This window comes from Emys orbicularis, chromosome 11, assembly GCF_028017835.1.
Source record: "Emys orbicularis isolate rEmyOrb1 chromosome 11, rEmyOrb1.hap1, whole genome shotgun sequence".
Lineage (NCBI taxonomy): Eukaryota > Metazoa > Chordata > Testudines > Emydidae > Emys > Emys orbicularis.
Window position 1 is genome coordinate 40,627,628 of NC_088693.1, and position 27,196 is coordinate 40,654,823.

A 27,196-nucleotide genomic window follows, 5' to 3' on the forward strand; every position below is an offset into this window, starting at 1 on the left:
ATTCTGAAGAATGGTATTAATAACTAGCAGAATCCTACAAAATGAAACACCTTTTACCATTTAAGAATGCGCTTTCTAACTTGTGAATTTGTGGATGTTTTGCTTGGCAAGCCCCTTGTGAAAATAAGGGGGTTATTCTGGAATGGATGAATTTGCAAATATTTTGTGTGTCTAAGTCTAAATGTTTCTTCTCCAGCATTGGAAAATATATTTAGGGCCAGCTGCTTGTAATGGTAACACAGTAATGTGTTGTGATAGTCTCTGAATAGGAACAAAAATCTATTTCATTTTGTGCAAAAGTCACTCTTTCCTGAAGGTAAAAATGAAAAGCTAGGCTTGTAGAGCCATAATGCCAGTAGTTTATTGCAAACTATTTTGGATCAGTTTGACGTGATTGTATCATTATGTTGTTTGTGACGCAAGTTTATCGTAGAGAACAAAAAGTAGCAACTCTAGCAGAAATAAATTTACTATATACTTATGTATTACTTAGGGGCCTGCTGGTATATTAATCCAGAGAGCTCTATTTATTGTTAAAATTTTGCAGCCATAATTTCTTTTGTAAGTGCAGAATAATGTAGTAATCGTAACTTTCTTGTTTGGAAATATAGTCTGTTGAAATATGGGACCTGATCTTGCAGCCCTGGTTCAGGTTGGACTCAGGATGGGACCTGCTTTGTTGACAGCACATTTTTCTATGATAATCTGCAACATATTAGATTATGGTCATTAAAAATTAAAAACAGCATGGAGGAATTTGTAGAGAAAATTGTAAGTGAACTACACTGCCCTCTCCTGGAAGCAAAAGCAATTTAAAATGTAGGTTCACGTGAAGCACTATTTAAGAAGTCCAAGGATGTGTTTACAGGGTGCATGTGAATTGGCAACAGGTATATTGTTTGGCAACTGAATAATTTTTGTGTGGATGGTTTAGTGTGTTTGACCCTAATATATACAGTAGATGACTCCAAACATGGAATCATCCCAGCCTACATTTTAAATTGATTTAGTTTAAGAATTATTTGTGTTTTGTGCAAAACTGCAGCTCACATCTTTTATTAGATTATATGAAAATCCATTTAAAAATTAATACTTTAATAACTCAAATGAATGTATTCTGTGAACACATAAAACTCCCAATAACATAACTGGGAGTTATACAATCACAAATGTCAGATAATGATCCGAAGACTGGAATATATGCAATGTATACTGAAAGAGAAAGTATGAGATACACTTACTAGATTGTTACAGCTTTCTAAATTATAATAAAGGAAATAATTCACATCACTAAAATCTGTTTGTTGCAAAAACATTAGGTTTGTATGTTGTGGTTTGGATCTGCGTGCATGTAGAAATGGGAATTGATAATAGTGGCTTTATTGCTACCTATAGTTGAAAGCAGACTATACTATTTGAAACCCCTTCAGAAATTGGTGACATTGGAAAAAAAAATCAGGAGTTCTTCAGAGGACTAAGCACTGGTGGTGCAAATTATCATTCTGAAATATTCTTGTATCATTATTCTTATTGACAGACACCTCTGCCAGAACAAGAAGGCCCATCGACTGGAACTGTAGGAACTTTTGAACTCATGAGCTCCAAAGACTTAGCATACCAGATGACAATTTATGATTGGGAGCTCTTCAACTGTGTGCATGAGGTATGGGGAATCTAAATAACATCGTAGTATTTATTATTAAACATTTAGCTGTTCAGTGTAGATACTGATACTGTTTGCCAGATTTTCTCTGAGTTTAACTTGTAGAACCTTAGCAGTTGTAAGCCTTGAAACTATTAAATACTATTCCAGCCACCGCAAAAATATAAAGTATATCAAAGAAATATCGCCTAATAGTGCATTCTATATTGAATTACTTTGATATGTCTCATTGAGGGTATTAAACTGTTACTACATAGTCTATATTTATGCTTTTAATGTGCCTTAGTGGTTGTCTACTGAATTTGCAATGCAAGCTGAATCCTTGTCAGCTGTATCATGCACACATTTACTGCACAGCAAGTTTCAAGCCTGAATAATTTAGAAATCTAATAGTGACTTCTCACTCCTCTCAATCCCCCCCAAAAAAGAAACATCTGAAAACCAACCCTGTTTTTTCTCTCCTAGCTGGAGCTGATTTACCACACATTTGGAAGGCACAATTTTAAAAAGACCACAGCAAATTTGGACTTGTTTTTGAGAAGATTTAATGAAATCCAGTTCTGGGTGGTCACAGAGATTTGTCTTTGCTCCCAACTCAGCAAGCGTGTTCAACTGTTAAAGAAATTCATTAAGATAGCAGCCCAGTGAGTATACACTAGTATATACAGACAGAGGCTGAAATATATGCCGAGTTTTTAATATATTTGTTGTTTGTAATTTTTACAGAGAATCAAGCATAGCTGAAAAAGCCTAATTAATCTTGCCCATCCTTGTTAATGTAGGATTGTTCCCTGTTACTGTTTGTCTTCCCCTTTTCTGTTCATCTCCTCTATTTACCCTTGCTCCCAGCATTCTTAGAGCCCAGTCCTGCAACCAACTACATGAGTAATTCATTGAGTTCAGTGGGACCAATGCACTTATGTTACATGCAGGATAAAGTCATTTACATTCTTCTGGGGTAGAAGTCCCTCAAGCAGAGTGAAAGTAGAGCAGGAGAAGAGCAGGGTGAAAGTGTAGAGCGGCTCCTGTTAGTCTCACTCTGTGGTATTTTTTCAGACACCCAAAACATTATTGTCTCTTTCCAGCTACCAAGCTTAAAGATGGATAGCAGCAGGACACATGGAGAAACAACAGTCCTTCATAATTAAAGCGTATTATAACATTCTGTAATACTCCAGCTGAGTGATACATTTTGGGTGACTCATTACAAAAACTAAGTATTTGCACATTTTGCTGGAAAATTGCAAATTATCCTAGTTTTGCCCCCCAAAAAGTATGGCTCAGTGAAAACAGATAAATTTGTGAGTAAAAACAGACAATTGACCCCAAAAATAGGCAAAATGTAAGCTCACTTTCAAGCAAAGTGTATTTGGCTAGGTAGCTGGCCAGTGGGGATTGCTGATCTCTTACTTGTTTGTTAATATCTCATCATTTAAAATAAATTTAAAATTACTTGGAACCTTCAATTTGTGCTTTTAGGGCTTGATTCCTCACCACTGAATTCAGTAGGAACTTTCTGTTGACTTCAAAGGGAGCAAGGCCACAACTAGCCTATGTAACCAGAGTTCCTAACACTGTTAACCTCTTCTTCCCTCCTCCCAATCCCTGCTATTGTTTGTTACACCCACCTGTTGCTTCTAAACTCCTCAAGGGAGGAACTGTGTCTTTCTATGTGTTTGCACAATGCCTTGGATGATGGACCCAGATCTTGACTGGGGCCTCTGAGTACTATTATAATACAAATAAGTAATTTACACTTAAAACATGAAAAAACATTTTTGCATTTTATAAAACAAATCCCCCATTTTTAAAAGTGTCATGAGGGAGTGGGGGAGGAAAGGATTACCATAAAATAAACTCTGAATTCTGCTCCAGAAATCATAATTTTTCATATTCCAAACCCATGCCCACATTCAAATCATACACAAGCACTAGCATGACCAATTCTGCTGCATAGAGGGCCTGATATTGCAAGGTACTGAGTTCCTTCTGGAAATTGCTGAGCGCTCTCAACATTCACTAAAGGTAGTGGAAGTTTAAGGCACCCAACACCTATAAGATGCACTCAGCACCTCACAGGATCAGACTCATAGTAAGGTAAATAGAACATACTCCTCTCCAGTAGTCTCTAAAAACAGCCATTCCATAATCTTGTTCTTTACAGGGCAATTGTAAACCAGAAAGCAGATTTGACATATTCTGTCCAGTAGAGGGCAGTAGGATACACACACACAAATGAATAAGGTTTATTCCTCAAATCAGCAGTCTGAAATGGGAAAATACATAAATGCAAGTAAATGAAGATATTAAGGTAAATTTAATAAACCTTTAAAATCAATCAGCTTCAAAATAACAGTTAAACTTCACCTGAAGAAAAAACAGGGAAAATAATCAATCATAAAGTGCCCCAGACCCATTAGATTTCCCAGTGTCACAAGGTTAACTTGTGCTATTTAGATCAGCTTGATGACCTGTTTACTTCCATGTTCTGGTCTCACTACAATTCTAAAAATAAATGGCTAAACGTGACCTGCTCTACTGAGACCTCTGTGTCTCCTAAAGGCAGGGAGTTCTGAAGCACAAGATTTTCCTAAATAAAAACTGAGCTGGCAGATTTATTTTCAGCGGCTGCAAGAGAACTTTAAAAATTATGGGGCTCGTTCTTACCATATAAATTGTTGCCATGGTAACAGGTGCTACAGAACATACTGAAACAAATATAATGTGCTGAAGAGTTAGAACAGAAAGAGCCAAGGGATTGGGTTAAAAAAAGGTAGGCCCAGACCTTGAAGTAATATCCCTGTCTAAATTTGCACATGAAGAGCCTTGATAAACCAGTAACCGAATGAGAGTAGACTCATTCCTGGGAGCAGAGGAAGGTGCACTGGACTCATTAGGAAGGGCACTCAGTTCAGTACAGCACTGTTACTCTTCCAGGGTAGCTGGCGGTGAAGTTGTGTGGCTCTACAGCTTTCCTGGCATACTGATATTCGGAGATAATGGCTGCTGAGCACCTTGTTTCCATACTGTGACTGAGGGGTCCCCACTTTTCCAATAGACATGCTCTCTCTGCCCCGCAATGCACCCTTATTGGTGCTCACGCCCCTAGGGGAAGTTGCATAACCAGATGCGGGCTCATTGTGCTGAGCCTGGTGTACTTTCGGCTTACTGTGCAATGGTTGCCCCTGCCACTTGCTGGGTAAAAGTGCACAGCTCACCAGGTCACAAACTCGGCGTCTCTACATACACATTATTTAAAAGAACCTCTTTATGTGTATACACAAAAGATATTTACTCACTCTTCCATGCCTCCTCTCTCTCATCTCGATACATACCAGTTCACACACAGTCATTAAAAATCTCTCTCCATATGCACACTCACAAAACATTCCCTTATTTCAGACAAAGAGTAGTTGTAAATTGCAAGTTGCAGCTTCCTTAAATAAGCCCATACTACGCTTGAACACTAGTATTTTAATATTTATTATTTCTACAGAACCCAGATTTATGCTTGGTGTCTCCCAGAACAAGTAAAGACATGTTACCATCATCAAAGCAACCTATGAGGGAAATAATTTTGGCAGCAGCATTGGAAGGGTGGAGGGTGGTAAGGTTGTTAACAAGAAGACCCGAGAGCAGAAGAGGTCACAGTAGTCAGTAGATGATTAGGTTGTGGACAAGTGATTTGACCATCAGGAAAAAAAAGAAAAAGGTGTGTTTTTTTAAATGTTGTGAAGGAAAAGCTACAGGATGTGGCTATGGCTTGGACGTGAGGGGAAACAGAGCCAAGTTAATCCCCAAGGCTACAAACCTGGGTGACAGGATTATGGTAACACTGTTCACTGGTATAGTATTGGAAGGAGAGAGAGTTTTCGGAGGCGAGACTATGAGCTCACTTTTAGTCATGCTGAGTTTAAGGTAAAGATTCAAGATGAGATATCGGAGAGAGGATAAAATATTCAAGATTGAACTTTTGTAGGTAGAGCTGAAGTAGAGAATTATATTTGAGAATCACAGTTTGAATCTCTTGCTTTTATAGTTTCCTTAATATCTTACCACCCAACCTTTGCAAGTCAAATAGCAAAAGAAGCATAGGCCTAAAGATTTCTACTTTGAGCAATTATAGTAACAAACATAGCAAATCATTTGCAAAGATGTGGCATATCAGATATTCTGTAACATGCAGTTATATCCTTCAGTCTCTCCTCAGCACTAATGAAGGAGCTCTCTTGTATTGAAGGTTAGGGCAGATTTAGCGCACCTAGTATGTGGGGTCTTCAGCAATGGATATGTTGTAAAGGGTCTTTATAATGATGAAGATGACAACTGGCACTTATTTAATTGAAAGATCCCAAAGAGTTCAAGAAACCCGCACAAATTGATTACAGACTATGTATATAGGGGTCACTGAAACACAGCCATCTCTGGTCATCTGCCCCTTGAATCTGGAGTAAGACTCTTCTGGGGTGTAGACAACCTGCCAGCCCACCAAGTTCTGCAGCAATGGGAGTGTAAACCATGCTTCTCCCAGTGTTTTTAGCATTCCTTGGGCCTTAACTTAGTCTAGTGTCAAGAGATAGTGCACTGGTGGGAGGGAAAGGTGTTAAAAGGCCATGGATTCCCATATGCCAAAGATGACATCAGATAAGAGGAAAACTGGTGGCCAATTTTGAGGCGTGAGGGGAGAGAAGCTTCCAGGTGAATTTGATCAGTATGGATACAATTATCCTGGGTTTACCAAGCTTCTCATTATGCTTTGAGTTTGAGGTTCAAACAAAACTCAGGGGGAGAGGTGTTGCAAAATGATGTCTCAAGCCCACTGGTAAGGTTTGCCAGAATGTAATCAAACTCAAACCAAAGGCTTCTAGTCCACTCTCTTCAGGACCTCAGTTTTACTTCTCTCTGATTATATGCATAACATTAAAAGTCTGGACCTCTTGTATTTCAGCTGTAAGGAATACAAAAATCTTAATTCCTTTTTCGCTATTATCATGGGACTGAGTAATGTTGCTGTGAGCCGCCTTTCACTAACATGGGAGGTAAGTGATAGCTACAATCTAGTTCCGAGACCTTTGGTTGTATTTCTGCTTTTAGTAAGCAACAACATCCATCCATGTTATTTCTAGAATTAGGGTTGAGAGGGAGGCATGCCATTCTTCAAGACAGTAATTAATGAGCATTGTGTAGCACAATACTGAGCTGCTGTGTTGTGTTTTATTTTACAAAAAAGGAGGTGAAGAGGGAGGCAAAATCATTGTGGGAAGCAAGGTGAAATTACATTTCATGGGCCAAATTCTCCTTTACCCCGGTGTAGCCCTGCTCCAAAAATTCTGAAAGATTTTTCATGAAATTTTTTAGCAAAACATTTTCATCAAAATTTCCATTTTTATAAAAATGTTGACCTATATATGCTGGTTGAAAACAGAAAATGTTTGCACATTTTTTGGATATTTCTGTGAACATTTTTCATGAAAAATAGAAAAATGTTTGTCCAGATTGCTGTGATATGTCAGTGATACGTTACTGGTGTAACTGAAACCAAAATATGACCTATTGCATTTAACACATTTCTAAAATCTGGCCTGAAAATGGGGATTCGAGGTACCATCAGAAGGCAGCAGTTTACAAAAAGACCTCAACCTGAAATCTAAATGTGCACCTGCAATTTGCAGCCAGAGAAGCCTATATTGATTTTTCTAATACCAGCATAAACCTTCTCACAATTAACATTGAAGGCATGAATTTGAAGGCTAATTTCTAAATAAATGGCCCTTTATTTCTAGCTACTAAGACTGGGGGTTTAAAAGAGGGCAGGAGTTCTAAGCAGACAAGAGGTGGAATTTAAATTATTTACTGTGTACAACAAACTGGAATTTACAATAGATATGGGGATTGAGCTGGAAGGGGGGAAACTTTGTAAGTGGAAGAGATATGATACTGTATTCAGATAAATGTTTTCACATTCTTTTGTTCAGCAGAGCAGTCAGGTTATCAAAGCATAATCTAAGAGTATCTCTGCTGGGTTTTTCCAGGATATATACAGTGAACATAATTAAAAATAAATATTTAGGACCCGATTTTTACTATTGTTCATATGCAGGTATGTCAGTCGCACACACAAATCAGGTATTTGCAGGTGCATATGGCCACTTCATTCACTAATACCTAATTTGTATGCGTATAGAAAATAGGCACACAATTGTTCATGTCCATCATTAGAAATGAGGCCCTTGCTGTGGTACTCTATCTTCCTATAACATGCCTATTAAATAGAGGAAAAACTTTGCTGCAGAATTGACTTTAAGGAAATATTTCTTTATTGCTTATGATGCCCGCTAAATGTTGTAATGTGATTTGATCAGAAAATATATTCAAATTTGTAATGGAAATTAGAAAGCTGACATGTTTCAATTTGATATATGAAAGTTACTGTGATCTTTGAAGCTGTCTTTTTCACATACCAGTATCCAGTTCCAGTAAATTTGCTCAACATTTCTAGTATAATATGAGATAGAAAGCAACTATTTAATAATGTTCCACCATATCCTTTGTTCACTGTAGGCATAGCTGACAAAAGTTCATTTTCAGTGTCTATTGTGAACTGAAAAGTTATTAATTAACTTAAACCCAAACAAATGAACACTGACCCTTGGATGCCAGGCGAATCAAGGATTTGTGTAATAGCTGATGATACATTTGCCTTAACAATATCTCCTGGAAATGCCCAGGTGTGATTTGACTGACTTGTGAATATTCCAAAAGTCACTTATGTGAATGATCCCGATGAAATAATACTGCCCAAGGTATTTTTGTGAATTGCTTTGGTTCAAACAGGCTGTCATTAAGGATGGGCCTGAATTGGAACACTGAATTAAACTTTCATTTCCACTTTGGATCCAGATATGAATGGCTGCATTACTTGGCTGCAGCATGTCACTGTAATGGGCCAATTCAACATCTGAATCTGAACATCTCAAACTAGGTAACTTCAGGATTGGATCCAAATCAGGATCCAGGTTTTGTAGCTCAGTCCCATCTCTATTTATAATCTGGTTGCTAGGAGACGTGCTGTATTTTACATTACCACATTGTTCCAAAAGGAACAGTTTTTCCTGCTTTATGGATGTTTACAAGAAACATATACAGTTAAATGATTATACTGAATGCAGATTGAATTTAACACAGTTTTCTGTTGTTTTCGTTTTATTAACAGAAACTTCCAAGCAAGTTCAAGAAGATCTATGCAGAGTTTGAAAGCTTGATGGTAAATGGCAATAGATCCTTTATTCTGTGCACAATCTGTACTAATTCAGTTTCTGAGTAACTGATTTGAATTCCTCGATTCAGAACATTTTATATGTCCTTGTTTGAATTTAAGAAGTTTATGATCCCATTTTAGTGCTGCTAAAATAAGCATGTATGACTAATAAATTATACTCTTAGGAACTTACTCTGACAGAATTTATGTACCACTTAAGGTCAATCTGGGAAACTCCGAAAAGCTTTATAACATGTTTTCCCATTGTACATATGGGAAATTATATTTTCTAACATGGATTTTTTTTTTATTCCGGTGTCTGCAAATCCATTAGAGGGAGGAAAAATGTGATGTTTCTATTCAAATAAGCTCTTTTGTAATCACACTTATATCTTGTCATTTGATAGGAAAACTGTTAAATTTAATAAAAGCTGTCCTTGTTTTGAAGCTGCACTTTTTAAAGCTGCAAGACAAAGTAATTACATTTAATAAACACCATGGCTTTTAAATGAAGCTATACAGTGTCTGCTTTTTGATCCGTGTTAATAATTGTCTGATCTCTTCTTTTTTTAAGGATCCATCAAGAAACCATAGGGCCTACAGGCTTACTGTAGCTAAACTGGACCCTCCTATAATTCCCTTCATGCCCTTACTTATAAAAGGTAATCTAGAAAATCTACCAGCCTTATTCATGTGAAAGTTAGTTGTCAGATATTTGAAGAGTGAAAGGCAGTAAGAGAAAGTAAAATTCAATCTCAGTGGAAGGTGCAATCCCCTTTTCCATTAAAAAAAAATCATGACATGGAGATAGGTGAAAGAGTTTTCAGTAAATCTGAATGTCAGACTCCAATTGCACTAGCCTCAGTGAGAAATCTTTCAAAGTTTCACTCTAATAAAAGGAGCCTGCTTTTTAACAATTAAATGGTATGATTGTTGTAACTGAAGAGATAGAGATACAGTGCTGTGCTGTTTTGTATGTCATGATTCAATTATCTATAAGACTATTGCATTTATTTCTATGCAGACATGACGTTTACTCATGAGGGGAACAAGACATTCATTGACAATCTAGTAAACTTTGAAAAAATGGTACGTACAGTATGTTCTCAGCTATGGTTGTATGTTGAGATTTACAGTGGTGCAAAAGAGAACTGATGGTTTTATATCAGAGATTTCTAGGTACAAAATAGGCACACAAATGTCATTTTCTTCTGAAACTGAGTTGCATTGTTGGCACTTTGAGGGCAAATTTCCAGGCTTGGTAGCTCTCCTTCCTGTTGGAAGGGAAATCAATGACACAAAGTCAGGGTTATGTTCCAGTGTAATTTATGTATGAACAATTGTAAACAAGTTCTGTTTACCTAGAAAAGAAGTGGCAACAACTGCACGCAGGCAATTTCCTTTTGCAGAAATCTCAACTAAGAGACATCTTCCTGCTACTGAGAAGTGGGGGTTTTGTCATTGTCCGTATTGGTTACTCAGGGTATGTCTTCACTTCAGAGTTAACTCAGATGATCAAGCCTAGCCCTAGTGTAAGCCACCACAGTGCAAGGCCCTACCCAAGTTACTGTGTCCTCCTCTTTGCTGCACTCAGCCATGTGCTAGTGGGAGCATATTCCATGGTTCTTTGTGCTGCAATAAGCTGAACCACTCTGATTCTTCCCAGTGAATTGTGGGAGAACTTGTCTGCCCTTCAAGCACTTGGGGGAATTGTGGGAAGGCCTATCAGCATGTGAGTGATTAGCCTGTGTGCTCGCTGCAATGCGGGCAGATTATCAACCCAACTGAATGCATCACTCAGATTTTAGCCTACAGCCCCAGACAAGCCAACTAGCCTGGCTTAAAATCACCACCAAATTCAGGTGAGAGGTTCTTTTTGGGGTGGAGAAGGCGTAGGGGCAATGCCCAGGTAGCAGCCTGAGTTAGTTCTACAGTGAAGGCATACCCTAACTGCATATAAGCACTCTCTGTTCCCTTCTTCTGCCTCAGCCCCGAGTGTTCTTCCTGGGAAAGAACTGTTTGACCAGGACTTCATGGTTTAATTAGGTGGGCATAGGTGCTAGCTCTCCTTTCTGAAGTTGTTGTGCAATACACAGGAACCTCAGACAGGTTTGCCTGGAGTTGGCTTCTGGTCAGTCCCCAGTCTGACAAAAGAAAGTGCTTAATCCCTTTAGTGATAATCTGGGTGTGGTTACTGAATGGTATCTCTAGGTCTAGGCCATCCAGTTAATTCTTGCTATGCACGGTTTCATACTGAATGCTTATATATTGATGACTCATAACGTGCATAACATTAACACCTTCTGCCGTGACGATATATATATTTGTGGTGTTAATTATTGTAACAGTGAATCAGGACAGCATTCAGATTTTATGTGTGTATGTGTGTACGTTGGCTGCCTATTGCTATAATATACAGTTGTCGATTCCAAATGGACGACTGACTTCATACCATTTTTTGTCTCAAGACTTATAGAGTCTGCCAGCCATAAGAAGGAATTTTTCAAACATGTATCTCCACAACCTGGTTTTATTATTAGTAGCAGAAGATTTTAGAGGTAGTTTTATACAGCAATACAGTGTTACCCCTTTTGACCCAAGCAGTTATCCAATATTTAGGGTCTTGTGGATTGTTTTCGACAGGAGGGGAAATAGATGATGAAGTCACATATTTCTTTGATGTAGTTCTGTTCCCCTGAACACAGTAAGAATCAAACAGAAAACAGTTTGTGTGCTCACAGTTCCAAGCCTCTTCTTCAGCCCACACTGTACCCAAAAGTGCTCTCTCTTGGGGTATGTCTACACTACAGCTGGGAGCGTGCTTCCCAGTGCGGGTAGACAGACACATGCTAGTTCTGCTTGAGCTAATGTGCTAAGAGTAGCAGTGTTGTCGGGTTAGCAGGGTGGCAGCTTGGGCTAGCTGCCCACATACGTACCTCAGGGGGCTGGCCCCGGTGGGTTTGTACTCAGGCAACTAGCCCTGGCTGCACTGCTGCTTTTAGTGCACTCACTCAAGCAGAGCTAGCATGTGTCTATCTACCTGTGCTGGGGAGCACGCTGCCATCTGCAGCTTAGACATACCCTCAGGGTCATGTTACAAGCACTTCTCTGGATGTCTCTGGGGCTTCCTTGCTGCTTTCTCTGTCTGCTTCTGTAGTGTTTCTGATGCTTCTTTCCACACACACAGCTCTCTCAAGCAATATGCAGCCTCCAGTCAAAGCTCTCCCACATATCTCAGTTCACTGGCCTGGCATGTAGCCTATGTTTTGGCCTCCTGAGTACAACCCTGTGGGAGACCCCAGGTACGTACTCTGGCAGTTAGCCCCTCCCACCGCTCACATGGCTGCGGTTACTCATTTTTAGCATGCTAGTTCGATCCGAGTTAGTGTGGGAATTTCTACTTAGGCTGGAAATTACAGTGTGGACGTACCCACAGTGAAAGTAGTAAGATCTTGAGGGGGAAAGAAGGACAGATTAGGAAGGTAGGGAGAAAGCATGGGGAAGAGAGAACATAGGAAGAAAGACAAGAAGAGGACACAGAGAGAGAAGGAGACAAGAAATTGGGAAAGGAAGGAGAAAAAATTTTAATAGATGGGAGAGAGAGCAGGTTAGTGCAAAGCTATAAAAGGCACCTGGTGAAAAGGGAATGTCCACAGTAGGAAAAAAGGTGATTTTTTTTTTTTTTTTTTAGCATGTGCTAGCTAACACACTGTAAAATCCTAGTGTGGACAAGGCAGTTTGTAGTTTTTACATGTGTTATCAGGTCAAGATAAATAAATGGGGGAGGGAGACTATTGTTTATCTCAGTCTTTTAACTCATGTTACAACTACAACTGCCTGATCACATGTTAATTACCATGTCTTAGCTAACACAGGCTAAAAAATACTTTTTTTTCCTAGTGAAGACAAGGCTATGCAGTCACATATTACTGGCTAAATTCTGCTGTAATTTACACTGGTATAAATTCTGAGCAACACCATTGTCAATATTCTGCTACTTTCATGTAGTTTTAGATAGAAACCAGAAAATAGGCAGTGGGAGATTTTCTCCAGGAGCCATATCTAGCGATTTGTCATTTCTAGCTATATAATTAACTCTAGTTGCTTCTGATGGTTAAGAATGATTGATCTGTCCTGAATTTCTTCATCCTTTGGAAAACAGTTTCTTTTGATCCATCCTGATTAGGAGATTTTAACTTTTGTTGTGCTTACAAATAAAAATCTCTTGATGATCCCTACTGAAATCCTTGTTTAATTCCAAAAAGGGATGTTCCTCTGCTTCTGGCGTAACTACAGCGCTATGTCTGAATTCTCACCAAAGAGTTTCAGTCCCAACAGCTGATAGGTTACCGACAACTGTCTGCTTGTAATTGGCCACCCAGACTGGAAATAGCATAATAAATGACATCCTTCCAACCAACACAGCTTTCTTATTCACTCTCATCTCTGTTTAATGTTTCAACTGTATTTTTAAAAAGACTGACACTTTTTCAGACTTGTGAGAACTCTTTCATCCATTATTTTCTCACAAGTCTAAAGTACTAAATCACAGCCTGCTCTTTGTGCGTCCTTCTAATACCGTTATGGGAAGCTGGGAGGGGGCAGCAGATAGCAGGAGTTGGCCCCTGGGTTTATGGGGCCATGATCAATATTTTTGTCAGTAATTAGATGTTTGAATTATTAGCATAACAGTAGCATTACTAGTGCCTTATAGGCTTTGTCTTCACTGCCAAAAAGTTCTATTTTTACAGTAACTACCATGTGTTTGCTATCTTGCTGAAAATCCTAGCGGAGAAAAGTGCTGTGTAGCTAGACGAAGTCAATATTGTACCCTCTACCCAGATTTGATCTCACCTAACTACATTGCAGTAAAAGCTGTCTGTGCCTTATCTCCACTAGAAGTTTTACATAACATGTATTAGCTATCGTACTGTAAAAATGCACCTTTTTTGGCAATGAAGACAAAGTCATAATTATCGGGGGGAACTAGCTTGCGAAGTTGTATAAGTGCTGCTGTTGCAAGGTTGAGAACATACAATTTGGGAGCTGCAGGAAGGTAAAGCAGTAGTGAAGAGGACTGTAGTAGACCACAAATGCAACAATTAGGCACCTCACACAAGTTTATCTCTCAACTCCAGAAACAAGCCTCTACCCTTTGAGGCAAAGGAGAAGTCCCATAGCTGTTAGTAGGGCCTGGTCTACACTACGACTTTAATTCGGATTTAGCTGCCTTAATTCGAATTAACGCTTGACCCGTCCACACAACGAAGCCATTTAATTCGAATTAAAGGGCCCTTTAATTCGATTTCTGTACTCCACCCCGACGAGCGGAGTAGCGCCAAAATCGAATTTGTCAATTCGAATTAGCGTTAGTGTGGCCGCAATTCGATGTTATTGGCCTCCAGGAGCTATCCCACAGTGCACCATTGTGACCGCTCTGGCCAGCAATCTGAACTCGCATGCACTGGCCAGGTGGACAGGAAAAGCCCCGGGAACATTTGAATTTCATTTCCTGTTTGCACAGCGTGGAGAGCACAGGTGACCACAGAGAGCTCATCAGCACAGGTAACCATACAGGCTGATAATCGAAAAAGAGCACCAGCATGGACCGTACAGGAGGTACTGGATTTGATCTCTATATGGGGAGAGGATTCAGTGCTAGCTGAACTGCGTTCGAAAAGACGAAATGCCAAAACTTATGAAAAAATTTCCAAGGGCATGATGGAGAGAGGCCACAATAGGGACACAGATCAGTGCCGCGTGAAAGTCAAGGAGCTCAGACAAGCCTATCAAAAAGCAAAGGAGGCAAACGGTCGCTCCGGGTCAGAGCCGCGGACATGCCGCTTCTACGCTGAGCTAAATGCATTTCTAGGGGGGGCCGCCACCACTACCCCACCTCTGACTGTGGATTCCGAGCTGGGGATAATCTCATCAGGTACACCTGATGATTCCGTGGAAGGGGAAGAGGAGGAGGAGGAGGACGAGCTGGCAGAGAGCACCCAGCTCTCCGTTCTCCCCAACAGCCAGGAACTGTTTCTCACCCTGACTGAAGTACCCTCCCAAGCCTCCCAAGCCAGCACCCAAGACCATGACCCCATGGAAGGGACCTCAGGTGAGTTTACCTTTTAAAATATAAAACATGGTTTAAAAGCAAGCATTTTTAATGATTAATTTGCCCTGAGCACTTGGGATGCATTCGCAGCCAGTACAGCTACTGGAAAAGTCTGTTAACATGTCTGGGGATGGAGCGGAAATCCTCCAGGGACATCTCCATGAAGCTCTCCTGGAGGTACTCCAAAAGCCTTGCCACAAGGTTTCTGGGCAGTGCAGCCTTATTCCGTCCTCCATGGTAGGACACTTGACCACGCCATGCTAGTAGCAAGTAATCTGGTATCATTGCCTGACAGAGCCTGGCAGCGTATGGTCCCGGTGTTTGCTGGCATTCAAGCAACATCCGTTCTTTATCTTGCTGTGTAATCCTCAGGAGAGTGATATCGCTTAGGGTAACCTGGTTGAAATAAGGGCATTTAATTAAGGGGACTGAGGTGGCCGTTCCTACTGGGCTGTTTGCCTGTGGCTGAAAAGAAATCCTTCCCTGCATTTAGCCAAGTGCAAAGGGGGGGGGGAGGATTGGCCCAGAGCTTTTCGCGTTTTGCTAGCAGGGATCTTCCCTGATACCAGCCAGGCGGTGGGGGGGAGGGAGAAAGCACTCATCCCAGAGAATTCATGGCGGGTGGGGGGGGGGGTGTTAGTTTGGTTCCTGCAGGGATCTTCCCTGATACCAGCCACGCGGTGGGGGGAGGGAGAAAGCACTCATCCCAGAGAATTCATGGCGGGTGGGGGGGGGGGTGTTAGTTTGGTTCCTGCAGGGATCTTCCCTGATACCAGCCACGCGGTGGGGGGAGGGAGAAAGCACTCATCCCAGAGAATTCATGGCGGGTGGGGGGTGGTGGTGTTAGTTTGGTTCCTGCAGGGATCTTCCCTGATACCAGCCACGCGGTGGGGGGAGGGAGAAAGCACTCATCCCAGAGAATTCATGGCGGGTGGGGGGGGGGGGGTGTTAGTTTGGTTCCTGCAGGGATCTTCCCTGATACCAGCCACGCGGTGGGGGGAGGGAGAAAGCACTCATCCCAGAGAATTCATGGCGGGTGGGGGGGGGGGTGTTAGTTTGGTTCCTGCAGGGATCTTCCCTGATACCAGCCACGCGGTGGGGGGAGGGAGAAAGCACTCATCCCAGAGAATTGGATGGGGGGGGGGGTGTTAACCTTCAGCAGCAGAAAACAAGCTAACAGGAAAACTGCAGCACAACGGGCTTTGCTTGGTATGTGGGAAAGCAGGGCGCAGAAGCCTAAAGACAGTGGCTTACCATGGCAGCATGCAAGGTGAATTCTGTTGCCCCGACCTGCGTCTGTGATCTCTAGCAGCAAAGCCACAGGCACTCAATATTAAGAGGCAAAATGCGACCTTGCACAGAAATCACATGTGCTATGTAATGTGAATAGTATACACCGTGAAAGAGTATAAGCATTGTTCTGAAAAATGTATCTATTAAAAAAATTCTCTCCTTTTTTCACTCCCTCCAGCAGGTGCAAATGTTTCAAGCCTCCCTCCTCCTTCCCGAAGGCTATCCCAGATAAGGCGTAGTAAAAAAAAGACGAGAGAAGAGATGTTTTCCGAAATCATGCAATCCACCAGGAATGAAAGAGCTCATCTGAATGAGTGGAAGGAGACGGTTTGCAAGTATAGGAAAGAAGCCAGTGACCGTGAGGACAGGAGGGACCAACGTGAGGACATGAGGGACCAACGTGAGGACAGAAGGGACCAACGTGAGGAGAGGAGAGACGCTCGAGATGAGAGGTGGCGGCAGGAAGATCAGAGGAGTCGGGAAGCAACGCTGGGGCTGCTGCGTGAGCAAACAGACATGCTCCGGCGTCTGGTGGAGCTTCAGGAACGGCTGCTGGAGAACAGAGTGCCGCTACAGCCCCTGTATAACCCCCCTACCTCCTCACCATGTTCCATAGCCTCCACACCCAGACGTGTAAGAACACGGGGGGGGAGGCTCCGTACACCCTCCCATTCCACCCCAGTGGACAGCCCAAGCAAAAGGCTGCCATTTTTTTAACCTTTTTTTACTGGGCTTTTCCTTCCCGCAGATCCTCCTCCCAAACCCCACTCAGGTTCTGTGCCGCTACAGCCCCTGTATAACCCCCCTACCTCCTCACCATGTTCCATAGCCTCCACACCCAGACGTGTAAGAACACGGGGGGGGAGGCTCCGTACACCCTCCCATTCCACCCCAGTGGACAGCCCAAGCAAAAGGCTGCCATTTTCTTAACCTTTTTTTACTGGGCTTTTCCTTCCCGCTGATCCTCCTCCCAAACCCCACTCAGGTTCTCTCCCTCTTTTTATAATCAATTAATAAAGAATAAATGATTTTTAAACAATGGTGACTTTATTTCCTTTGAAAGCAAGCTGGGGGAAGGGGGAGGGTGGGTTCCTTACAGAGAATGAGTCAATAAAGGGGGCGGGTTTTCAGGAAGGATAAACAAACATAAATTTCACACTGTAGCCTGGCCAGTCATGAAACTGGTTTTCAAAGCTTCCCTAATGCGCAGCGCTTCATCGTGTGCTCTTCTAATCGCCCTGGTGTCTGGCTGCGAGTAATCAGCAGCCAGGCGATTTGCCTCAGCCTCCCACCCTGCCATAAAGGTCTCCCCCTTGCTCTCACAGAGATTGTGAAGCACACAGCAAGCAGTAATAACAATGGGGATATTGGTTTGGCTGAGGTCTGAGCGAGTCAATAAGGATCGCCAGCGACCTTTTAAACGGCCAAATGCACATTCTACCACCATTCTGCACTTGCTCAGCCTGTAGTTGAACAACTCCTGACTCCTGTCCAGGCTGCCTGTGTATGGCTTCATGAGCCATGGCATTAAGGGGTAGGCTGGGTCCCCAAGAATAACAATTGGCATTTCAACATCCCCCACGGTTATTTTCTGGTCCGGAAAGTAAGTCCCTTGCTGCAGCCGTTTAAACAGATTGGTGTTCCTGAAGACGCGAGCGTTATGAACCCTTCCCGGCCAGCCCACATGGATGTTGGTGAAACGTCCCTTGTGATCCACAAGTGCTTGCAGCACCATTGAGAAGTACCCCTTGCGGTTTATGTACTGGGTACCCTGGTGCTCCGGTGCCAAGATAGGAATATGGGTTCCATCTATTGCCCCACCACAGTTAGGGAATCCCATTGCAGCAAAGCCATCCACTATGACCTGCACATTTCCCAGAGTCACTACCTTTCGTAGCAGCACCTCCGTGATTGCTTTGGCTACTTGCATCACAGCAGCCCCCACAGTAGATTTGCCCACTCCAAATTGATTCCCGACTGACCGGTAGCTGTCTGGCGTTGCAAGCTTCCACAGGGCTATCGCCACTCGCTTCTCAACTGTGAGGGCTGCTCTCATCTTGGTATTCTGGCGCTTCAGGGCAGGGGAAAGCAAGTCACAAAGTTCCATGAAAGTGCCCTTACGCATGCGAAAGTTTCTCAGCACTGGGAATCGTCCCACACCTGCAACACTATGCGGTCCCACCAGTCTGTGCTTGTTTCCCGGGCCCAGAATCGGCGTTCCAAGCCTATAACCTGGCCCATTAACATCATAATCTCCAAAGCACCGGGGCCCGCGGTCTCAGAGAATTCTGTGTCCGTGTCCATGTCCTCATCACGCTGGTCGCTGCGCTGCAATCGCCGCCTCCTCCTCCTCGCCTCTTTTTTCTGGTCCTGTGTAAGCATAAACTCCACGAGAAAGCGCGAGGTGTTTATAATGTTCAAGACTGCGTTCTGGAGCACAACGGGATCCATGCTTGATGCAGAATGGAGTCTGCAGAGTTCACTCAGGAAAAAAGGCGCGAAATGGTTGTCTGCCGTTGCTTTCAGGGAGGGAGGGGGAGGCTGTACCCAGAACTACCTGCGACAATGTTTTTTGCCCCATCATGCACTGGGGTCTCAACCCAGAATTCCAAGGGGGGTGGAGACTGCGGGAACTATGGGATAGCTATGTAAAAGCTACCCACAATGCCACGCTCTGGAAATCGATGCTACTATGGTAGCTTGGACGCAAACCACCGAATTAATGGTGCCTAGTGTGGCCGAATACATTCGAATTTATAAAATCGGTTTCCTAAATTCGAATTATATAAATTCGAATTAATCCTGTAGTGTAGACATACCCTAGTAATAGTAGTAGTTCCTGTTTACTCCCTGTGGGATAGCCACTAGAGGGCAACATGCAACCTACAAAGCCAGTACATAACAGTATATTACATACAGGTTGTACTGCTTTTGTACCTGCCAATTTTTAAACAGTTTCATGGGTTTTTGTAAATAGATGGGATATGCTAGGCAGGCCCTTTTCTAGAATGGTTGTTCTGTGGGAGGCTCCAGGGGCTGGCTCTCCATGTGGAGATGCTATATTCCATACCACATTTGTGTCCCCAAATGAATTCAATACATACATGGTCTTTATCTTTTCCCTTACGGTTCATTTGAAAGTCATTATTTACCACCCTTTCCTCCCATTCCCTCTATAACCCGAGTACATGTGGCTGTCATTGCAGCATCATGTCTTCATAAGGGAAGGCAGGGAATGCACTTCCTTTGGAGATTATGTCAACACTATTCCTTAAATCATCTGGCAGTGTGATCAGAGATCTATTTACCTGGCAGCCTCTGCACTCTCTGCTTACCAGTAGTGGCACCTGCAGAGGGAATAGAAGTTGCAAGGTGGCTCTGAAACCTAGAGCCCACCTTCCTATGGCACCACAAGACAGTACCATCAGGCTACAAAGCTGGTCACTGGTTCTTCTTTTATTGAGTCTCTTCATCCTTGAGGTGTGAAATGAGGATTAGAGAATTTGTGCATATTGGTTTTCAGGTTTTGTGGTTATGAACAAAAGGGATTTCACATTCTGATCCTTATGCAAAAAAAGGGTAAACATTCTTTCATTTTTGGAACATAAAGATTATGCAGAAAGTGTGTGACTAAAGCCCCTGGTAGTTTTCTATGGCATATATGAATATTTATAAAATTTAGAAGCCTAGACTAGGAATGGATTAGCAGATAATGTGCTGGCCTGCTGCCACTCTTCTAGGCAGCATAAAACTTGAAACGGTATTGTTGTGTGTATATATAGCATGCTGATAGTAGCAGTTGCTATTGTGTTACATGGTTGGTTCTATTTCAGATGGCTCCATATTTAGGTTTATATGGCTTTTCAATAATGGCCTTTCGTAGCATAGGGAGTAAACAGAGGCTAATTTTTGGAGATATTAACCTGAGACAATCCCAAAATGAAGAAAAGTTTAAGGTGCTAACAATTGAACTTCTGTGTTAATCAGGGGCGGCTCTAGGCACCAGCAAAGCAAGCATGTGCTTGGGGCAGCCCATTTGCAGGGGCGGCAGGGATCCAGCCTGGGAGCTGAGAACCAACAGGGGGCCCTGGGAGCTGTAGTTCCTTGGTTAGCTCCCTGCCTATAGAGCCAGCCCTGGAGCAGGGAAAGAACTACATTTCCCAGCATTCCCTTGGCCACTACCAACAGGAAAGAGGGGGAGGGAGTGAGGAAGCTGAGACCTCATGCTGCAGCCTGCTGTGAATGGAGAGCTGCCCTGGGAAGGGTAGGGATACCATATATTAACATTCAAAAAATAGGACACTCCACGGGGAGGGAGGGTAGCCCCACCCTGCCACCATCCACTCCCTCCGACTGCCCCCCACAGAAACCCCAACCCATCCAACCCCCCTGCTCCCTGTCCCCTGATCACCCCCTCCTCGGACCCCTGCCCCAACTTCCCCCCTAGGACCCCACCCCCTACCTGTCCCCTGACAACCCCCTGGGACTCCCATGCCTATCCAACTGCTGCCTGTCCCCCGACTCTCCCCCCCGAACCCCTGACCCATCTAACCCCCCCTTCTCCCTGCCCCTGACTGCCCCCCGAACCTCCGCCCCATCCAACCCCCCCTGCTCCCTGTCCCTTGACTGCCCCCCCGGAACCCCCTACCCCTTCTCCAACCCCCCAGCCCCCTTACCGTGCCACTCAGACCAGCTTGTCTGGCTTCACGCAGCGCCAGACACGCTGCTGCATACATGCTGCCGTGCTCCCCTGCGGAGCCACAGCCCCCTCCCCCCCAAGCACCTGCCTTCCAGATTTGAACACCTCAAAATTCAGGAGTGCTCAAGCTCAGTTTGGGCGGCTGTTACTTCATTTCTCCCAAATCAAATATACTGATCCATTGTAACTTGCTATAGAAAAAGTAGGATAAAATTGAGCAAGAAATGCTTCCCAGTGGTTATTAGGACTGGAATTGCTATTTTCAACAGCCATTGCCTTTTAAAGGGAAGACTGAGGAATTTGCCAATGCAATATCACTTAGAAAGAAAGAGTGGAACAAAAGAATAATAAAGGCACCTCAACTTTTCCTTATTTATTAGGACAGTCTTATAATATGCATCCAGATATCCTCCAATCACACAAGCTGAAAATTGTTCCACTTTACTGCACTTCTGTAACCATATGGGAACCAATCCTGTCTGTGTTCTGTGCACACCTAAAATTCCTGCTGAATGACCCGCCCTGGGAGCAAGTTACCAGTGACCCAGGGCTGCGGCAGAAGGAGGGTGCAGGTGGTGGTGGTGGGGGAGCCCAGGGCTGGAGCAGCAGGGGGGTGCGGGTGGTGGGGGAGAGCCCAGGGCTGGGGCGGCGGGGGGGGGGGTGTGGCGAGGAGCCCAGGGCTGGGACGGAGGGCAGCCAAAATTATTTTTGCTTGGGGCGGCAAAAAACCTAGAGCCGGCCCTGGTGTTAATGTTTGCTCAGTAATACAACCCTTCATCTACATGTAGTAAAACTCCACTATTAATGGATCAAAAGAAGAGAATCCACCACATTTGCAAGGCACTGGTAAAATAAATCTGGTTTTTCTTTATGAGCCAGTGATATGTCCAACTCACACCTTTTGTGTCAATACTTGTAAAGTGTACAGGACATACAAAGAGCCATGTGAATGGGGCTTTTTGTAGGATGTATGGTGTGCTTCTGGGGTCATCTCATTGGGTTGAAGCAACATATTCTGCTGTGTTAACTCCCACTTCCAAAATCCTTGCTGTTGCATCACTGCCTGCATCCTTCTGAATGAAAAGGATTGGATGAGACTATCTTTAGAGCCATGCAACACCGCTCCTTAAAATGGAATCCTTCAGACAGTTCAGTGAGAGAAGATACTCCTATCCCAACAAGAGGCTAAATGCACAACTTCCATTTTCCTAATTTTGAATAGTCCATAAAGGGAGAAGCTTAGAGTTAGAACTTTTGGAAGCTCATACTCCTGATTTCTTTCATCTTTCTGAACTGCACACAATAGAGTTGTCCTGATCCCAAATGTTACTCCAATATACAGAACATCCCCAAAATAAAGAAAATACATGGGGTGAAAAAGTTTCAGTGATGCTTGTCTCTTACCGCAAGGTAAGATTCTCAACCATAAAACTGGATCCAAAACTAATCAAACTTTGGAGAAGTTTGAATATAGCTCTAGATCCAAACTTCATGGTTCAGTTCAAATTTTTTGTGAAGTGAGGCCTAAGACACTGAAGATTTGTAAGTACAGAAAGATAAGGCTGCATGTTTCCAGCAAACACCCAGCAATATACAGGTCATGCAACTTTAACCATCATCTTGAAAGACAGAACTTTCTGAAGTGCCTCCCCTAAAAGAAGTAATTCTGGAAGCTGCATCAAGGCATTAGTCAGCCAGCCTTGTTCAATGCTATGATACCTCTCCTGAAAGTACTTATTTTAAGGGAGTATTTCCTGAAATAGTATGATCAAAATAGCAACACCACTAGTAAATGTGTTAGCCAAAACTACATGGCTTCCACAGAAGTATGTAACATATCTGTTTCCAGAGCATACTCAAGTGTTTTCCAGTTTGATTAGGTTAGACTTCCAGGCTTGATCCTACAAGGCACTGTGCACTCTGGGCTGATCCAGCACAACTCTTAGATATGTCTTTATCGTTAAGTATCTGAGTAGCCCTAGTGAAGTCAGTTGGATTACTCATGTGCTTAATGTTAAGAACATGCAAGAGAATTTGCAGGATTGGAGCCTTAGATTGTAAACTCTTAAAGGAGAACACCATGCACACCTGTAATACTAGACAAGTAATAATAATGATTTGGAGAAGTGTAAACAGAACTAAGGTAAAAAAATTATTTTTACTTGAGGGCTCTTTATCTATTTAATTTTGCATCTGTTTATTTAGAGAGTATAAAAAATAATCCTTGGTCCATATGCCCCAAAATGTTGGCAAAGTTGTGATGTACACTCAGGCACCTCTTGGGCACTATCACAGGCTAGTTACATATTGTGTAGGTATTAGATTTCTCGTGCTGATCAACAGTCATGCCACTCTTGGAATACTTTACATGCTGCATTAAAATGTCTGAGATTACTCCATTCACGTGTATGAAAAATGTCAGTTACAAGCCTGTTCTGAGGTAGTGCTTACTATTTTCCTCTGAGCTGTTGGATTAAGAGCTATTTTATTTTCACATAAAAGCCTAATCTATGGATTTCTTTTGCGAGGCATCTAAATTTAACCAGACAATTCTCTCACTACTCATTTTCTTGATCATCTTAATTTCCAGTGTATGTAAAACAGCCTGTTGAGAATATGCTGTGAAAGTATGTTAACATATAACTATTAGAATATGTTTTAACATGTTAAATGTGTTGGAACACATGTGAACAAACTTCAGATTCCTTGTAGCAATAGCAATTTTGCCATTTGAAACTTTTTTCCTACTTCTTTTTCTTAATTTAAATAAGTAAATTAAACCACAAGCTTTCATGCCTAACTCAAACTCCCCAACTATGGAAATTCAGATTTACTCCTGAAGTTGTAATTTAATTGATACTTTGCTCAGCCAGGAGAACATTATCTATCAGGTGACAATTGAGCCAGTGAGTTAAGTTTGGGGTTGTAGAATTAGATTTCAACTTCCTTGCTTTTTGTTTAATCAGCAGCAGTTCTACTCTGAAACATTACTGTAAAATGGCACTTCTTCCTTATCAGATCTACCCCCCATGTTTATTGAGTCATTGTGGCTTACTTTAGGGACTGCAATAATTTTTTACTACATTTTACTCTTCTTTCCACTGCAAAGCAAACACATTTAGGAGGGACTGAGTTGGATTCTGTTCCTTCCTGTGAATTATCAACAAAAGTTTCAACTCCAGCTGTAGAAAAAGAAAAGAATCCAAGTTGAATTTGCAGGACTGGATGAAATTTTGGCGCCATTGAAGTCAATGGCAAAACTCCTCTTGACTTCGGTAGGGCCAGGTTTCCACCCATCAGCTTTTTAATTATAAACTGAGCACATTTCATCAGGAAATCAATAAACATGGATCCCCAGGATGCCATTTTTACAGCCACTTTTCAAAGTGGAGCTGCATTTTAACTCAAACCCATAATAAAATTTGAAATATCTTAAAGTGCTCAGTAATTTATTGGAATGTGCTCTAGAATGTCCTTGCTGTTAGGAACTAGTGATCTTAAAATTAAAGTTGAGTATTCGTGTGCAGAGGGTTTGGGATAACACTTTTGTTTCGTGTGAAGATGGGAGCAAGGTTAAATATTAAAGGTACTGATTCTCACTTATACTAAGGCCCCTTTACACCACTTAGAAAATGGAAATCACATTTATGCCCACTTTGAGGCCCATGTAAATGAGAATCAGACCCAAAATGTCAGGGCAACGTTAAAATTCTGAATCTTTAACATCATTTGAATATGTTTTAATTGACTTTGTCAGTATCTTCAGACCTGTGCTTAGTTCAAATGATGAAATATGATGTTTGTTTTCTGTTTGCATCCTCCACCAAGAAGGACACTTAAAATACATTTTCTTTTCAGCGTATGATCGCCAACACTGTAAGGACAGTGAAATTTTGCCGAAGCCAATCTTTCAGTAAGTGTATTGCAATATGTGCATTGTCAGAATTATCATTGGTAATTGGAATGTTAAAAATGAGTTTGTTGTGGATGATAAAGACATACTGGATAATGCATTTTGAGGCTATTGTTTCAATAGTTTCACCATACTTTGTGGTCATGCACAATGACAGAGGTCTGATCAACCAGACTGGATAATTTCAGCCTCACTTTGCTAAAGAGCATCACTCAGTCTCTGATTTTCTTTTTAACACAGCAGCCTCCTATCCTTCTTCACAGAAAGCAGAATAAAAGAAACACGTATAATGTGATAGATTTTTTTCCATCCTAGCACCAGAATTTCATGTTGACTAAACTTTTTCTTTGTTCCAGCCAGCATCTCGATTGGACATATCTCTTTTTTAATTTTGGGACATCTCTCTGGGACATCTCTCTTTTTTAATTTTGATTTATTAGGCACTCTGAGACCTTCAGATATAAATGATTTAGAAATTAAAATATACTCTCATTATCTTCTAGATGTAAACACACACACATATCTTCAGTTAAAGTCCATGGACATATGCACATACATTGAGAATAAAGTAAACCCTTTAGTTTGCACACAGTGTAGATTCTGCATCATCTTCTTTTCTAAAAGAAGAGTGAACGTTTGTAAAGCACCTAGTGCATATTGCTGTGAAGCAGCAGTTACTCAGCTCTGAAGTCACCAGTCTATGGAACAATATATAGCAATACTTTAATAAATATTGCAGGGATGCATACAGTGCAATTACATTATATTGTATAACTAGAGTAAAAAGTGATTAAATTAAACACAAAAGACTTGATTCTCCCCTGGCTACCGTCTTGTGTGGTCATTTAGGGAATGTCTAGATAAATTGCTTTTAAAAATCAAGTTAACTAACTTGATTTAAAACAGCCCTTATACCTCATGTAGACACAGTTTAATGCCTTTACAATTGTGTTACCTGATCAAGTTGTAGCTTAGGCTCTGCCTATGGGTTTGTCTACACTGCAAGTGAAGGTGTGATGGTAGTGTGGGTAGGGGTACCCATGCTAACTTTAATCTAGCTATCATCTACCAACGTAGATGTGATGGCACAGGCTTCAGCAAAAGCTAGCCACCCTAGTACCTGGAGCCTGGATATGTACTCAGTTTCTAGCCCTTGCTGTAGCACATGCTGTCAGATTGTTCAAGATATTTAGGCATCTAAAGATGCAGATAAGCAGTTAGTGGGATCTTCAAAAGCATATGAGCACCTAACTCCTGCTGAAACCAATCAGTTAGGTGGTAGTCACTTTTGAAAATCCCACTAGGTGCCTATCTCCATCTTGACAAATCTGGCCCAGGGAGCTTTTAGATTGTAAGCCAGTGACTGTCACGTATTATATGTTTTTACAACACCTAACATAATGGGTCTGAAGCTGCTTGGCCACTAAACACCACCACCTTACAAATGTTAAATAATAATGAATTAAGGACTACATTGGTTCATAAAGGGCACCTAAAGCAATTTTACAGTTTTGGGCCAGTGTGAGCTCTCCTAGGTCAACAGTAGATATTACTAAACTGTTAAACTATACCAACTAGCTGTGTAATTATTACTATTGAGTATTAAGCTAGGTATAAAACTTCACCCAAGGGCCATCAATTTGAGAGAATGTAGCCAAGGACACCAGGAAGCAGAGTTATTCTATGGGGAAAATAATACAAGATAATAAAAATATAAAATACTCTGGGGAGAGTGAATTCAAGTGGAGGAAAATAGTGGAAGACAGATTTCTAAACATTTTATTTTTACTGCACCAATATCTGGAGTTTACTTATAGTAGAGTTCTGAAAAGAAGAGTTATATATTCTACTCAGGCTTTTGTTTGACCACGTGTACCAATCTTACATCATTTCTGTTTCTTCAGATCCTGACGCAGCTCTAACTAATAAGAACCATCAGGATGTACGGAGCTATGTACGACAATTAAATGTGATTGACAACCAGAGAACTTTATCACAGATGTCTCACCGACTAGAACCACGTCGAGCATAAACATTTAAAGTGACTACAAGAAATGATTTTTTTCCAGTCAAGGTCATCTATTAAGAACTCCACTTATTTTGCTACTGCATTGCCACTACAAAAATAAGCAAAAACATATTCTAAAATCCTAGGTAACACACAATATACCAGCCCTCAGAGAAGTTTGACTAATGAAGAGTTTATACATTGTAACTGTGAGGGTGCACGTTGGGTACTGTTCATTCATTTTAAGGTG

The 27,196-nt window shown here is 41.9% G+C and overlaps 1 protein-coding gene across 1 annotated transcript in view; it reads left to right on the top strand.

Annotated features, from left to right (window-relative positions):
- The window catches only part of RAPGEF4 (Rap guanine nucleotide exchange factor 4), a 220,628-nt gene extending 193,658 nt beyond the window's left edge, over window positions 1-26,970 (top strand). The window contains exons 24-31 of the mRNA XM_065412928.1: window positions 1,538-1,663; window positions 2,129-2,307; window positions 6,612-6,702; window positions 8,877-8,927; window positions 9,496-9,583; window positions 9,946-10,010; window positions 24,884-24,938; window positions 26,843-26,970. Coding sequence (XP_065269000.1) covers window positions 1,538-1,663; window positions 2,129-2,307; window positions 6,612-6,702; window positions 8,877-8,927; window positions 9,496-9,583; window positions 9,946-10,010; window positions 24,884-24,938; window positions 26,843-26,970 — 783 coding nt within the window. The remainder of the gene's footprint in view (window positions 1-1,537; window positions 1,664-2,128; window positions 2,308-6,611; window positions 6,703-8,876; window positions 8,928-9,495; window positions 9,584-9,945; window positions 10,011-24,883; window positions 24,939-26,842) is intronic.
- The last annotated feature ends 226 nt before the right edge of the window (window positions 26,971-27,196 follow it).